This window comes from Megalobrama amblycephala, linkage group LG11, assembly GCF_018812025.1.
Source record: "Megalobrama amblycephala isolate DHTTF-2021 linkage group LG11, ASM1881202v1, whole genome shotgun sequence".
Lineage (NCBI taxonomy): Eukaryota > Metazoa > Chordata > Actinopteri > Cypriniformes > Xenocyprididae > Megalobrama > Megalobrama amblycephala.
Window position 1 is genome coordinate 38,894,844 of NC_063054.1, and position 14,838 is coordinate 38,909,681.

The 14,838-nt window shown below is 36.0% G+C and overlaps 1 protein-coding gene across 2 annotated transcripts; it reads right to left on the minus strand.

Moving 5' to 3' along the window:
• Positions 1 to 7,072: 7,072 nt before the first annotated feature.
• yy1b (YY1 transcription factor b) lies at positions 7,073 to 13,698 on the minus strand. Of its 2 annotated transcripts, XM_048207941.1 has the most exons (6): positions 12,969 to 13,698; positions 12,101 to 12,263; positions 10,547 to 10,591; positions 9,714 to 9,774; positions 9,473 to 9,631; positions 7,073 to 8,051 (listed from the first exon to the last, which is right to left on the minus strand). In XM_048207941.1, the coding sequence occupies exons 1-6, from the start codon at positions 13,498 to 13,500 to the stop codon at positions 7,869 to 7,871; spliced, it is 1,143 nt and encodes a 380-aa protein (XP_048063898.1). In that variant the 5' UTR covers positions 13,501 to 13,698; the 3' UTR covers positions 7,073 to 7,868. The 2 variants fall into 2 exon arrangements, with proteins under 2 accessions (XP_048063898.1, XP_048063899.1); XM_048207942.1 differs by lacking the exon at positions 10,547 to 10,591.
• Between the last annotated feature and the right edge of the window lie 1,140 nt (positions 13,699 to 14,838).

Here is a 14,838-nt window from a genome sequence, read left to right on the forward strand (position 1 = left end):
ACTAGAACATTCAAAAGAAACATTCCCATAACGTTTGTTGAACGTTGTATAAATGTTACTAGAACATTCAACAGAAACGTTCCCATAACTTTTGTTGAACGTTGTATAAATGTTACTAGAACATTCAAAAGAAACATTCCCATAACATTTGTTTAACATTTATAAATGTTACTAGTTCATCTAACGTTGTATAAATGTTACTAGAACATTCAAAAGTAACGTTCCCATAACATTTGTCTAACGTTTTATAAATGTTACTAGAACATTCAAAAGAAACGTTCCCATAACATTTGTCTAACGTTTTATAAATGTTACTAGAACATTCAAAAGAAACGTTCCCATAACATTTGTCTAACGTTTTATAAATGTTACTAGAACATTCAAAAGAAATGTTCCCATAACATTTGTCTAACGTTTTATAAATGTTACTAGAACATTCAAAAGAAACATTCCCATAACATTTGTTTAACATTTATAAATGTTACTAGTTCATCTAACGTTGTATAAATGTTACTAGAACATTCAAAAGAAACGTTCCCATAACTTTTGTCTAACGTTTTATAAATGTTACTAGAACATTCAAAAGTAACGTTCCCATAACATTTGTTGAACGTTGTATAAATGTTACTAGAACATTCAAAAGAAACGTTCCCATAACGTTTGTCTAACGTTTTATAAATGTTACTAGAACATTCAAAAGAAACGTTCCCATAACGTTTGTCTAACGTTTTATAAATGTTACTAGAACATTCAAAAGAAACATTCCCATAACTTTTGTTGAACGTTGTATAAATGTTACTAGAACATTCAAAAGAAACGTTCCCATAACGTTTGTCTAACATTTATAAATGTTAGTAGAACATTCAAAAGAAACGTTCCCATAACGTTTGTCTAACGTTTTATAAATGTTACTAGAACATTCAAAAGAAACATTCCCATAACTTTTGTTGAACGTTGTATAAATGTTACTAGAACATTCAAAAGAAACGTTCCCATAACGTTTGTCTAACATTTATAAATGTTACTAGAACATTCAAAAGAAACGTTCCCATAACGTTTGTCTAACATTTATAAATGTTAGTAGAACATTCATAAGAAACATTCCCATAAATTTTGTTGAACGTTGTATAAATGTTACTAGAACATTCAAAAGAAACATTCCCATAACATTTGTTGAACGTTGTATAAATGTTACTAGAACATTCAAAAGAAACGTTCCTATAACTTTTGTTGAACGTTGTATAAATGTTACTAGAACATTCAACAGAAACGTTCCCATAACTTTTGTTGAACGTTGTATAAATGTTACTAGTTCATCTAACGTTTTATAAATGTTACTAGGACATTCAAAAGTAACGTTCCCATAACATTTGTCTAACGTTTTATAAATGTTACTAGAACATTCAACAGAAACGTTCCCATAACTTTTGTTGAACGTTGTATAAATGTTACTAGAACATTCAACAGAAACGTTCCCATAACTTTTGTTGAACGTTGTATAAATGTTACTAGAACATTCAAAAGAAACATTCCCATAACGTTTGTTGAACGTTGTATAAATGTTACTAGAACATTCAACAGAAACGTTCCCATAACTTTTGTTGAACGTTGTATAAATGTTACTAGAACATTCAAAAGAAACATTCCCATAACATTTGTTTAACATTTATAAATGTTACTAGTTCATCTAACGTTGTATAAATGTTACTAGAACATTCAAAAGTAACGTTCCCATAACATTTGTCTAACGTTTTATAAATGTTACTAGAACATTCAAAAGAAACGTTCCCATAACATTTGTCTAACGTTTTATAAATGTTACTAGAACATTCAAAAGAAACGTTCCCATAACATTTGTCTAACGTTTTATAAATGTTACTAGAACATTCAAAAGAAATGTTCCCATAACATTTGTCTAACGTTTTATAAATGTTACTAGAACATTCAAAAGAAACATTCCCATAACATTTGTTTAACATTTATAAATGTTACTAGTTCATCTAACGTTGTATAAATGTTACTAGAACATTCAAAAGAAACGTTCCCATAACTTTTGTCTAACGTTTTATAAATGTTACTAGAACATTCAAAAGTAACGTTCCCATAACATTTGTTGAACGTTGTATAAATGTTACTAGAACATTCAAAAGAAACGTTCCCATAACGTTTGTCTAACGTTTTATAAATGTTACTAGAACATTCAAAAGAAACATTCCCATAACTTTTGTTGAACGTTGTATAAATGTTACTAGAACATTCAAAAGAAACGTTCCCATAACGTTTGTCTAACATTTATAAATGTTAGTAGAACATTCAAAAGAAACGTTCCCATAACGTTTGTCTAACGTTTTATAAATGTTACTAGAACATTCAAAAGAAACATTCCCATAACTTTTGTTGAACGTTGTATAAATGTTACTAGAACATTCAAAAGAAACGTTCCCATAACGTTTGTCTAACATTTATAAATGTTACTAGAACATTCAAAAGAAACGTTCCCATAACGTTTGTCTAACATTTATAAATGTTAGTAGAACATTCATAAGAAACATTCCCATAACTTTTGTTGAACGTTGTATAAATGTTACTAGAACATTCAAAAGAAACATTCCCATAACATTTGTTGAACGTTGTATAAATGTTACTAGAACATTCAAAAGAAACGTTCCTATAACTTTTGTTGAACGTTGTGTAAATGTTACTAGAACATTCAAAAGTAACGTTCCCGTAATGTCTGGATGTTGTTTTGTCAGACTTTTGACTATCAGCATAAAGTCTGAGTTATTTTGCTGCTCATTCTCAGACAGAGAGACGGCTGACCGATCACAGCTGGGTTTGTTTTTCTGTGTCGTTTACTGTATGTGAAAGAGCTGATGCCACAAAAGATCAGCATGGAAGAACCTGCCAGCAGCCTCCATGAGCAGCTGTACAGAAGAAACTCGTGGAGAAGATGTGGATTCTTCATCAGACGAGGCCTCGACTAACACTGACACTGCCTAAACATTCATCAGACAGTGGCATCATTAATCACAGCACTTTGAGACAGAACGGAATATTTCCCGTGGGTTTGTGTGCGATCAGGAGCGTGTTAATTGTCCAGCATCATTACATCAGCAGCTGATTCTCTCATCAATGATAAATCGATCTGATCGAGCTCTATGCAGGTTTTTTTTAGCGCTCCTGACGCCTCCGTGGAATATCTGCGTGCAGCTCTGCATGTCTCGGTTACCTTGGCAACATATTTCTGCATGTAAAATCCCATCTGAAATGCAGCAGAGCTCGCAGCAAAGACACAAATGATTCCTCATCACACACATGCTTCTGAATGCACATGCATTGCAAAAATTATTAATGCATCTAATGGGTAAATGTCCCTGTGGAGAACATCATTTTCAACACAAAGCCCTGCAGAAGAAGATAGATGGAGAAGCTTGAGCGCATCTGAATAAACTCGACTGACAGCAGCTGCATATCAAGCAGCCCTTCGCCTTCGACAGTCTCAAGCAACCAATCACTTCCATCAGTGATCCAGATGTGAACAGACACACACACACACGTCACCTGTGACATTAAAAAGCTTTTAAAACTGCAGCTGATCATTTTCCAATCATTTCATCAGTTTGATGAATCCAGACCATCATCCAAACATCTGCAGATCTCTGAACATCCATTTCTTCTTCAGATGCATCAAAAACACTCCATTATTACACAGTTATTACAAATGCAGAAATGACTGCAGTAAACACAGAATCACTGTTAATATAAAGCACTGTGATCAACACACTGGAGCTGTTTGTGTACTTACATCAGTGTGTGTGTGTGTGTGTGTGTGTGTGTGTAAAGGCTATATGGTTTAAAGTCAGAGTTGGAAATGTCTTTTTCCACAAATTTTTGTTTGTTTGCAAATTTTATAATATTCAAGCTACACATTTCTAGTAATTGTGCAGTTAATTCTCATATTGTATTTTCAGAAAGTTTTGGAATATTTTTCCTCTCTCCACATTTGTCACTACCGAAACACAATAATAAATAATTTAATAAGAAGGGTCACATGACCTATTAAGATTTTGTTTACATCTACCTTGGAAATATATTTTTTGCTATTTTTTTTAATAGTTTTCACAGGTAAATCTATAAAAATTACAATTTTAATATTTCAAGTGTAATTTATTAGATTTGTTGTATTGTGAATCAAATCTTTCTTTGTAAAAGTCATAAAGTTTATCAAACTGATTTCAAAGTGAAGGATTCATTAGTTTGAATAAACACTATAATAACATCTTAGTTGATCATTCAATATACTTTATTTCTGACAAAACATCCCATGTTTCGGTCGTGATGCACAGTTTCAGTAGTGACAGTAATGTGTCGGTAGTGACCGCATCACATGACACGATTTAACTCGCATACTAAAACACTAATGATTTGCATAACTGTACTAAAATTTTGTTTATTTCCCCTAAATAAATGATTATATGTTCCCTTTTGTCACTACCGAAACAATGATGTCACTACCGAAACAATGATGTCACTACCGAAACAGTCTTCAATGAAACGTGGTGAAGTTTAGTGACAATTTTCAACACTTTTGAGCCGCTCAAAGATGATAATCAGCACATGGTTATCTAACACAGTTCTGAACATAAAAACTACATTTTATGGAATAACACCTAAAAAAGTGCTTAATTGCAGAAAAAGGTGTTTGTTAGTGACGTTCCTTAAAGCTCCTCACAGATTTTCAGGCTTCTGAACACATTTAACTCAGAATGATGATCTGCTGTGAAAGAGAGGCTGTGAGAGGAGGAACACAGGAATATTGATGATCAGAAATGTAGAAGTGTGTTAAAATCAGTCTCAGATCAGTGACTCAAACACACACTGTTCCGGTAGTGACATGAACATGACGGACACACTTTTTACATAAAGTTTTATGATTTAAAAATAAAATATAAAATAAATATATTTTTTAACTTCACTTTTAAAAATATATATAAAAAAAAAAACAATGGAAAAAACTGCAAAAATTATTTCAATATCATTTTCACAAGTTGAAATTTAGGGGTCAGGGTTCAGGACAGACTCCTCCCAATTGAAAATACCCAATAAATGATGATTTTAATATATTAATCTTACTGATATTTTAAATATCATTGTGGGATTAAATAGATAATAGAAGGATCTTAGTAAACATCTAAAATTTGAATAATTAAATGCTTTTTAAATGTGTTTTTTGGTTGTGGGACAGCACCAGTTCTGTAGAATGGCCCATAAATAAAGCCTTTGGGGTGTGAGTGTGTGCGTGTGCGTGTGTGTGTGTGTGTGTGTCAGATCAGCACTGGATGTGAAGCAGCTGCAGCGTTTGGTCTTCAGGATCTCAAACTATTAATCTTGGCTAATTAAAGCTCGTTCTCTTCAGAAGCAGAGCAGACGATCACTTGAAAGAGCATCAGATACTCTGAGTTTCATCAGTAATATTGTCATGGAGAAACATTAAAAAACCATTAAGGGAGCTGCTATGTAAATGACCTGCCCTGATGGTGATGAATTGGACTGATGAGCGAGTCATTACCAGCCTGACCACTAGAGGTCAACACACACTAGACTTCACGACTAGTTTATGAGCTCTTTCTATGAGCCAGCAATTATTTGGACCCTCCAGTCACTCTTTATTAATGTCTGAACATCATTCTTCAGATCAGAAGCTTTATGTCTGTGTTTGAATCAGCTGGTGATTTTTAGTGGATGTATATATAGAATCACATTAAGGGATTAGTTCACTTTTAAATAAAATTTCCTGATAATTTCATCACCCCCATGTCATCCAAGATGTTCATGTCTTTCTTTCTTCAGTGGAAAAGAAATTCCAGGATTTTTCTCCATATAGTGGACTTCACTGGGGTTCAACGGGTTGAAGGTCCAAATGTCAGTTTCAGTGCAGCTTCAAAGAGCTCTACATGATCCCAGACGAGAAATAAGAGTCTGATCTAGAGAAACCATCGGACATTTTCTAAAAAAAAAGTTAAAAGTTTATACATTTTAACCATAAATGCTCTCTTCTTCTTCTCTATCTGAATTCCATCAGTGTAGACGCTGATAAGTGTATTACTGCCCTCAACAGGTAAAAGTTTGAACTAATTTGTCATATTCAACATGCTAGTGCAAGTATATAACAATTAGTTCAAACTTTGACCTGTTGAGGGCAGTAATACACTTATCAGCGTCTACACTGATGGAATTCAGATAGAGAAGAAGAAGAGAGCTAGTTCAAGATGAGCATTTATTGTGAAAACTTTTATCATTTTTATTAATTTTTTTAGAAATTGTCCGATGGTTTCTCTAGATGAGACTCTTATTCCTCGTCTGGGATCATGTAGAGCTCTTTGAAGCTGCACTGAAACTGACATTTGGACCTTCAACCCGTTGAACCCCAGTGAAGTCCACTATATGGAGAAAAATCCTGGGATGTTTTCCTCAAAAACTTTCATTTCTTTTCCACTGAAGAAAGAAAGACATGAACATCTTGGATGACATGGAGGAGAGTAAATTATCAGGAAATTTTAATTTGAAAGTGAACTAATCCTATAACTTACAAACAAGCAGAAAACTGACTGAATCTTCAACATTATATCTATTGGTTTCACTTCAAAACCAAAATAGAGTTGTTCTAGTTAAACTAAAACTATATTTTTCTAAATAAAACAAAAATACAATTTCAGTCACTGTTACTTGTAGTTTCTTTGTAATCCTTAGTAACATTTACTAACAATTTCTGAGTGAAAACGGTTTCAAAATAAATCCTAAACAGTTATTTTCAGTGTATTGATTTTTTTGGTCATTAAAATATGAAATCAAACTAGAAATGGTCATCTTAAATAAGTTTAAGTTGAATTATTAAAACAAAAGCAAAGCTATAGAATTTTCTTCAACTAATAAAATGGCAAAAACACAAATATTTAAAAAAGCAAATTTAAAAAAGAAAAAAGGTATATAAATTATACAAAATCAACACTGAACACAAGCAGCTGATGTTTGCTGAAGTTCATTAATGTCAGTTTGATTCCATGAAACCAAATGGTTTTTCCCCTCTTTAATTGTAGTTTGCTGAAATACAGGTGAGGTGTAAATATAGGTGTAAATATTAACAAAGGATAGTTCATGGTTTAGACCTTCACAATACATTCTAACAAAGAAAAGAAAGGACAGGTAACACTGCAGTTTACCGCGGTGAAACGGACCGGTGCGTTTAAAGTGAACTAAATCGTCCTTCCCACTGTGGTACGATAGAGGACAAAACAACTCATGACTAAAGCAGGAAAACTACATGATCTCGTTCGGCACACGTACACCAGATTATTAAACGCTTCCATTACAACCATACCAAACAACAGAGGAAGAGAAGACAGGAAAAGGAAATGTACACTTCGTTTACAGTAACTCATTTCAGTGAAGAATGTGTCAAACTCTCAGGGATAATTAATAATCACAGGTAGCATTACGAAGCATATCCCAAAAATAAGTGTACAATATGCACACTTGGAGAAATAGAAAATTAAAAGCTATATATCTATGAAGACCAGAGAGACTGACGTAAAAGTGGAAAAAAATGAAGCAACAGTCCCGATGTTGTCGTTTGTCGTGGTAAAAAGCATCATCCGTCGACGGGTTTCAGGAGCTCCGCCGCGTCCCGAACGTTCAGGAAGGTCAGTTTGAGATCGATTTGAATGCAGGGGTTCTGAACGTTTCGCTTTTTTTAGTCTTTTACAGTCATGGCGGTTCCTTCGGGTCCTCGTGAGAGGACTAGAGCTCGTGTCTCCAGTGTTAAGATGCTTTGAGCGTCAGGGCTTTAGGACACAGCGCGGCGCAAGTGTTCATTGGTTGTTTTTGGCTTTCGCGTGTGTCAGAATGTGTGATTTGAGGTTGGTGGACTGAGCAAACTTTTTATTGCAGCCGTCGAACGGGCAAACGTAGGGCCGGTCCCCGGTGTGAATTCGGACGTGTGTCCGGAGATTAAAGTCCAGAGAGAAACGCTTCCCGCAGCCCTCGAACGTACACTAGACGGAGAGAAGGACAGGACGGTTAGAGTCAGTCTGGGAAACCCGAGTCAGCTTTATTTCTATTGCGTTTTATACAATATGAAACTAAATCAAAAGCAGATTCACCATAATGAACAGGAAAACGACAGTGAGCGCATTTACATACACACCCATACGCTGATGACATAAAACGTGACATCTGATCAGAAATGAAGTTAAAACAGTCGACATTCAACCTTAAAGGGTTAGTTCTCCCAAAAATGAAAATAATGTCATTTATTACTCACCCTCATGTCGTTCCACACCGTGATTATAATTATAATCATAATAAAAATAATTATATTTACTGTATATATTTGAAAAAATCATTTATTGCATTTATTTATATGTAAAAAATAATGTCTAATTGTTTAAAAGTTGATAATGTAATTTAATTATAACAAAAAATAATTATCTATAACGTACTTATAATATAATAACGTTTCATGTTTATTTTATATTTAAAGTGTATGCTTATTTGATATCTACAAATTAAATAATCATATTTATTCAATGTATTAATTTATAAAAATTAATTACAATTATAAAGTTGATAATTAATGATAGTGTTTTGCTGTGTGTAAACAGACATACAGATTTAAAGGTGCAATATGTAAGATTTTTGCAGTAAAATATCCAAAAAACACTAGGCCAGTGTTATATATTTTGTTCACTTGAGTACTTACAATATCCCAATTCCCAAATGTTTCCAACTATTTGTAAATCGTGAGAAAATTGCAGTTTTAACCAAGGCTCCGGGACGTGTGTCGAATCATGATTCGGATCGTGTGTCAAACGGCTGAAATCACGTGACTTTGGTGCTCCGAACCGCTGATTCGACACACTGATTCATTTGTGCTCTGAAGCTTCCTGAAGCAGTGTTTTGAAATCGGCCATCACTATATAAGTCGTTATTTTGTTTTTTTTGGCGCACCAAAAATATTCTGGTGGCTTTATAATATTAATATTGAACCACTGTACTCACATGACCTGATTTAAATATGTTTTTAGTACATTAATGGATCTTGAGAGAGGAAATGTCATTGCTGGCTATGCAGGCCTCACTGAGCCATCGGATTTCATCAAAAATATCTCACTTTGTGTTCTGAAGATGAACGAAGGTCTTACGGGTGTGGAACAACATGAGGCCAAAAACACATTTTTGGGTGAACGAACACTTTAAAAAATTGAATCAGGTTAAGAACGTGCATGTAAACGCACTCAGTGTTAATGTTGCAATGACAGATGAGCAATCGCATTAAACAGGACAAAATAACACAAACCGCATGTTTAAAAACACTGACACTAAATGTGTTTTTCATTGAGTCATTCGGCTTCTGTGTGTCATCAGTGAGCTTGTCATATAGAATAAAGAATGATTATTTTTGAGAGTGACGTACCTGGAAAGGTTTCTCTCCAGTGTGAACCAGCTGATGGCGCTTTAATTTGGAGCTCTCCACAAAGGCCTTTCCGCACTCGGCGCACACGTGAACCCGCGGGCCGTGGGTGTGAAGGTGCTTCCTCATGGCTGAATTATCCCTGAACATTTTAGTGCAGCCCTGTCAGAAACACAGCAGAGAAACACTGCGTTGGACACGGCAAGTCTTAAACGGGTGAAAACCGACGGATCGATCCGCTCACCTTGTGTGGACAGGCTATCGTTCTAGGCGCATCGTCCTCCTTGATCTTCCTCGGCTTCATTCTAGACGAACACAATGACGATTAGTGCTCAGATATCACAGAATTACCCAAAATGCTCTGTGTATCATTATATTTGTGTGTCATTATATTCAGAACCAGGGCCTAAAACAAACTTTTTGCCACGCCTGCCAATGGCCGGTGACTTGACTGGCCATAAATTTATTTTGTTGTTTGATTAACATTAAAAAGCAGGAATATTAGGCTGCTGTCACTTTAAGAGCGAATGAGCCAATCCAATATACTGAACTGTTTACGCTCAGTTAAGACATGACTATGTTTAGCAGGATATTTGCAAAGACATGACAATTGTGTTTGGATATGTTTGCTCAAGCAAAAGAAGACGTGAAAGAGAACTCAATTCAGTATTCGCGTGCTGTCTGAGACGCAGATTTCTGGGTGCGCGCTTCGGATGTTTGCGCACAGCGTGCGAGTAACTAATTGAGTTCCCTTTCGCATCTTTTTGCATTTTAATATTTAAATTGGCAAGGCTTAAACTTTCGTGACGATGCAGCACTGGCCAATCAACTGTCCCGAGCATCGTTCACGTTCATGTTCTCACAACATTGCATTGTTAGATTTCATAAAACTGGCGATTGATAGTTTCATAGTCGCCAATGCCAATTTTTTAGCCGCATTTGGCGCTTGTTAATTTTAGGCCCGGTTCAGAACACTTCCACCCTTTCTCGATGCAGCTACCCAGTGACACTCTATAGTGACCAATGAAAAGCCCCTCATGTGACCAGTGTAACGTTATTCTCCAATCTTAGACTTACCGAACGGGATTACGAGCAAAATGACCGCCACTGTTATTGAAGGGGCTGAGAAATAAAACAACTAACATAGTAAATGTCACGTCAAAACATGGTGCGTCCAAACCAGCAGCATCTCAGAAGACCAATGTCATTAGAGATCGACGGATAATCGGTTTTACCGATATTTTTCCCAATATTTAAACATTTTTTCATAATCAGCATTGGTTATAATAAAAAAAAGCAATATCAGTCAATCACTAATGTCATTCACTGCATTACTGATGTGCTGTTATTGATACTGAAGCTTAATAATCAACAAATGAACAAAAAAGGCATATTTTTCAAAGAGATAATAAACATGAATGAAAGATTTTCACAGTAAGAAAACAAACTGCATCCACAGAGATCACAAGCTAACATGACTTGAAAGCGTCATCAGATTCACATCTGACAAGCGAATACATGATCTGTGTTTATATTAGGGCTGGGTAAAAAACATTGAAACACTGATATCAATTCTTAAATCCCAAGAGTCAATTAGTCTAGTCTGTTTTCAGCTGATGAATGAGCAGCGCCTCACATCCAATAAATCGCAATAATCTTTATGCTTTGTTACTTTTGATATAAGGCAAAGTCTCAGATTTCAAATGACGTCCATCTTATTATGAGATTCAAAAAATAAGTACCGTTTTGGCGCTGTTTAATGTGGCGTGACGGATCGCTTTAGCGCCTCAGTTAAAGAGAAGCATGTGATCATCCTCTCCTCCGCTTTAATACCAGTTACAGCGAAATAAACATGAACATCTGAAGGTATGTTAAAATATACAGTACAACTTACTGAAATCCGTATCATGTCTCGTGTAATCGCTCAATCAGTGCTTCAACCTCAATAAAACAGCTTCAATGTCACGTGACGTCACATTTACCTCAGAAAAACATATTCAGTGACCATAAACTCATTAGTCAGCTAGAAAAGTGAACTCTAGAAAGCAACATTCTGATAAATATAGCTATGCACCGTTACATATTCATTATAATGTTTAATGTTCTTCAATATTTAATGCATGTTTGAATAAATCAGTTTTGACAGCTGCGATTTAAAAAAACGAATTTGAGTAGAAATATGATTATGTAATTCGAAACTTTATTTATACTAAAAACATCACTGAGTGTAATTTAAGTGTTTGTATATAAAGTTAATTTAACCTTCAATATTATTATAGTAGTACCAGCTGACTCTCATGTGTAGTTTACAGCATTAGTTGAGAGATTTTTCCTCTAGAAAATTTGCCATGTGCTGAAACTGAAATACTACATCCAAAATAATCGATATCGAATCGTAATCGAATCGTGAAAAATGTTGGCAATACCCAGCCCTAGTTTATATACAAACACATTATACATCATTCTAAATCAGTTTACTGGCTTTTCTACCCATATTTTAATATCAGAAGCATTTTCGCCTCAGAGTCCAGATTCATTTCTGACACTGATATACACAATTAGGTTTCCTTTAAAGACAAAAAAATATTTTATGATTTCATTCAGCAGTAAAAGTGAGTGTCTCTGACTGACCTGGCGAACTCTGCCAGCTGTTTCGGGTCTGACAGGTCGATTCCCGGGATTCCTCCGGGCGGGAGCTTCTTTCCCGTCATGTATTCGGAATAATCCGGAGGAGAGTTTTCCCCGATGATCTGCTCCTCCACCACCGTCTCATGATCGATGTCCTTCTTGTCATCTGAAACACACACCAAATCACACACGCGTTCAATTGAGTCAATGTCGAGGAAATTATACGCTATTTCTTCCACACGGAGCGAACGACCTCAGCGACATCCGGGTCCTTCGAGCGAAAAACAACACTTTTAAACAAACAACAAATAAAATCCAAATAAACACAAACGCGCTATTATTTCTGATAGAAATCTGAATCATTTAACAGAGATAGTTAACAGACACACAGCCGGTGGTTCGGTCTTCACAGCTCGTTTCAGGTCCAAATGTTATTAAAAAAATAATTTTAATAATCAACCGTCAAACCTTGTCAGATATTTAAATCCAAAGTGGCGCGCCGCAGCCCGCCGAATCTGAAATTCAAACTGCTCGACAGTTTAACGGTCTTTAACGGTCTCCTGGAGCCGCAGCTCGCGCGGCCTACACTCAGCATCTGCAGCGCGCTCGCGCCATCTTCAACCCGCAGCACCGTCGCCATCTTTTCGGGCCGCCATACTGGACTCGGGGAACATGGCGGCGCCCATCGACAGCTAAAAACATGGCCTCCGTTCAAAACAAAAACACCGGACCGATGCGCCCGCTTTCTCGGTGCGAAGACGTCTCGCGAAAAGGATCTACCGCGGAACTGGACGTGTTGCGGACGGACAACGCCCTGACGAGGGCCCGGGACTCCAAGCCAGCGACATACCGGAGAAAGAGACTCACTCACCCGATGCCCACATCGTGACGGAGAACTCGCCCTCCAGAGTCTTGATCTGCACCTGCTTCTGCTCCCATTTCCTCCCGGTTGCCTCCGCCGCGCTCAGGTAGCTCTTTTTGCCCGCTTTCTTGCCCCCCGAGGCTGATTTCTTGCCCATCCGCCCCATGGAGCTCTTCCCCGCGACTGTCATCAGAGTCTGCCCGATGTACTCGTCCTCGGCGCCGGGCGCGGGCACCGGGATGAGGATCTGGTCCTCGAAGCCGTCGTCCGCCCGGAGATCCGAGTCGTCCCCGCCGACCACCTCCTCCCGGGTCTGGACCAGGATCACCTCCTGATGGTGATGGACCTGACTCGGGTCGTCCGTCACCAGCGGCTGCAGCGCGATCATGGGCTGGTGCTCGTCGTCATCGTCCCCGCCGACCACCGTCGTCTCGATGGTTTCCACGGGGATCGTTTCCACCTCGATCTCGTGCAGCTCCACGATCTCCGCGGGCATCTCCGAGCCGTCCGTCTCGATGTACAGCGTTTCGCCGGATGCCATGTTGAAGTCCGCCAGCTCGCTCGCCTTTGCTGCTGCGTTAAACAAACGCACGCACGGAACGAACGCTCGCTCGCTCGCTGCCCCGCAAACACACACACACACACCCCCTGATACCCGCACAGCGCGCGCACACACACTCTCCGATAATACAAATAACTCTCCACTTCTCACATGAATTCACGTCGCCACTACGCTCCACTTCCAAATCTCGCGAGAGGAGGGGACGGTCGGGCTCGCGCGGGCGGACACGCGCAGAGGAAACATTTTGGCTGTATCTGCGTAAATACAACATGATTGTTTTATTATTTTTTTATAATGTGTGTGTGAAAATAAATTAATCATATATATATATATAAATTATATATATACATTTTCTTTATTTTTTCTATTATTGTACTTCTATTTCTATGTAATATTAATGTGTATTGTCCCTGATTAAATAAATAAACAATTAGGTTAAATACACATTGTGTTTGAATATATTAAAATATGATTTAGATTTTTTTTTTTTTTTTACTTTTTTGTGGGTTTTTCTGTCATATAAATCATTTCTAAACTGAAAATTAATGTCACCAGAAACTTATTATATTATTATTATTAAGTAAGTATTATTTTAAAATCCAGATTTAAATAGTTGAATATTTAGCTGAATAAAAGTGAATATTTTTAAATAAAATTATATTAATATTTTAATAAATGTCCTGATTTAGTTATGTTTATATTTTAAAATGTTGTGGGTTTTAAACAAAAAATAAAATGTCACCAGAAACTTGAAAAAACTTATTGTGTGTGTGAATATATATATAGGCTATAATCATGAAAATATTTTTATTTTAAAATCCAAATTTTCACTGTATATTAACAAGTGGATGAAAATTATTTTCTTCATTTTTTCTATTATTGTACTTCTATTTGTGTAATTAATGTGTATTATCCCTGATTAAATAAACAATTAAGTTGAATACACATTGAGTTGTTTGAATATATTAAAATGATTTTTATTTATAAATCATATGTCATATAAATCATTTCTAAACTGAAAATTCATGTCACCAAATTATTTATTAAAATTATATATTATTAATGTCTCAAATTATTATTATTAAATAAATATTATTTTAAAATCCAGATTTAAATAGTTGAAATAAAAGTGAGTATTTTTTAATATAATCATATTCATATTTTAATAAATGTCCTGATTTAGTCGTTTATATTTATTAAACAAAAAATAAAATGTCACCAGAAACAGACATTTATGAATATAGTTTTCTCTGCAGATGATCTCAATTTATTTATTTGTAGAATATCTGAACATTATTCTTCATATGATCAGCACAA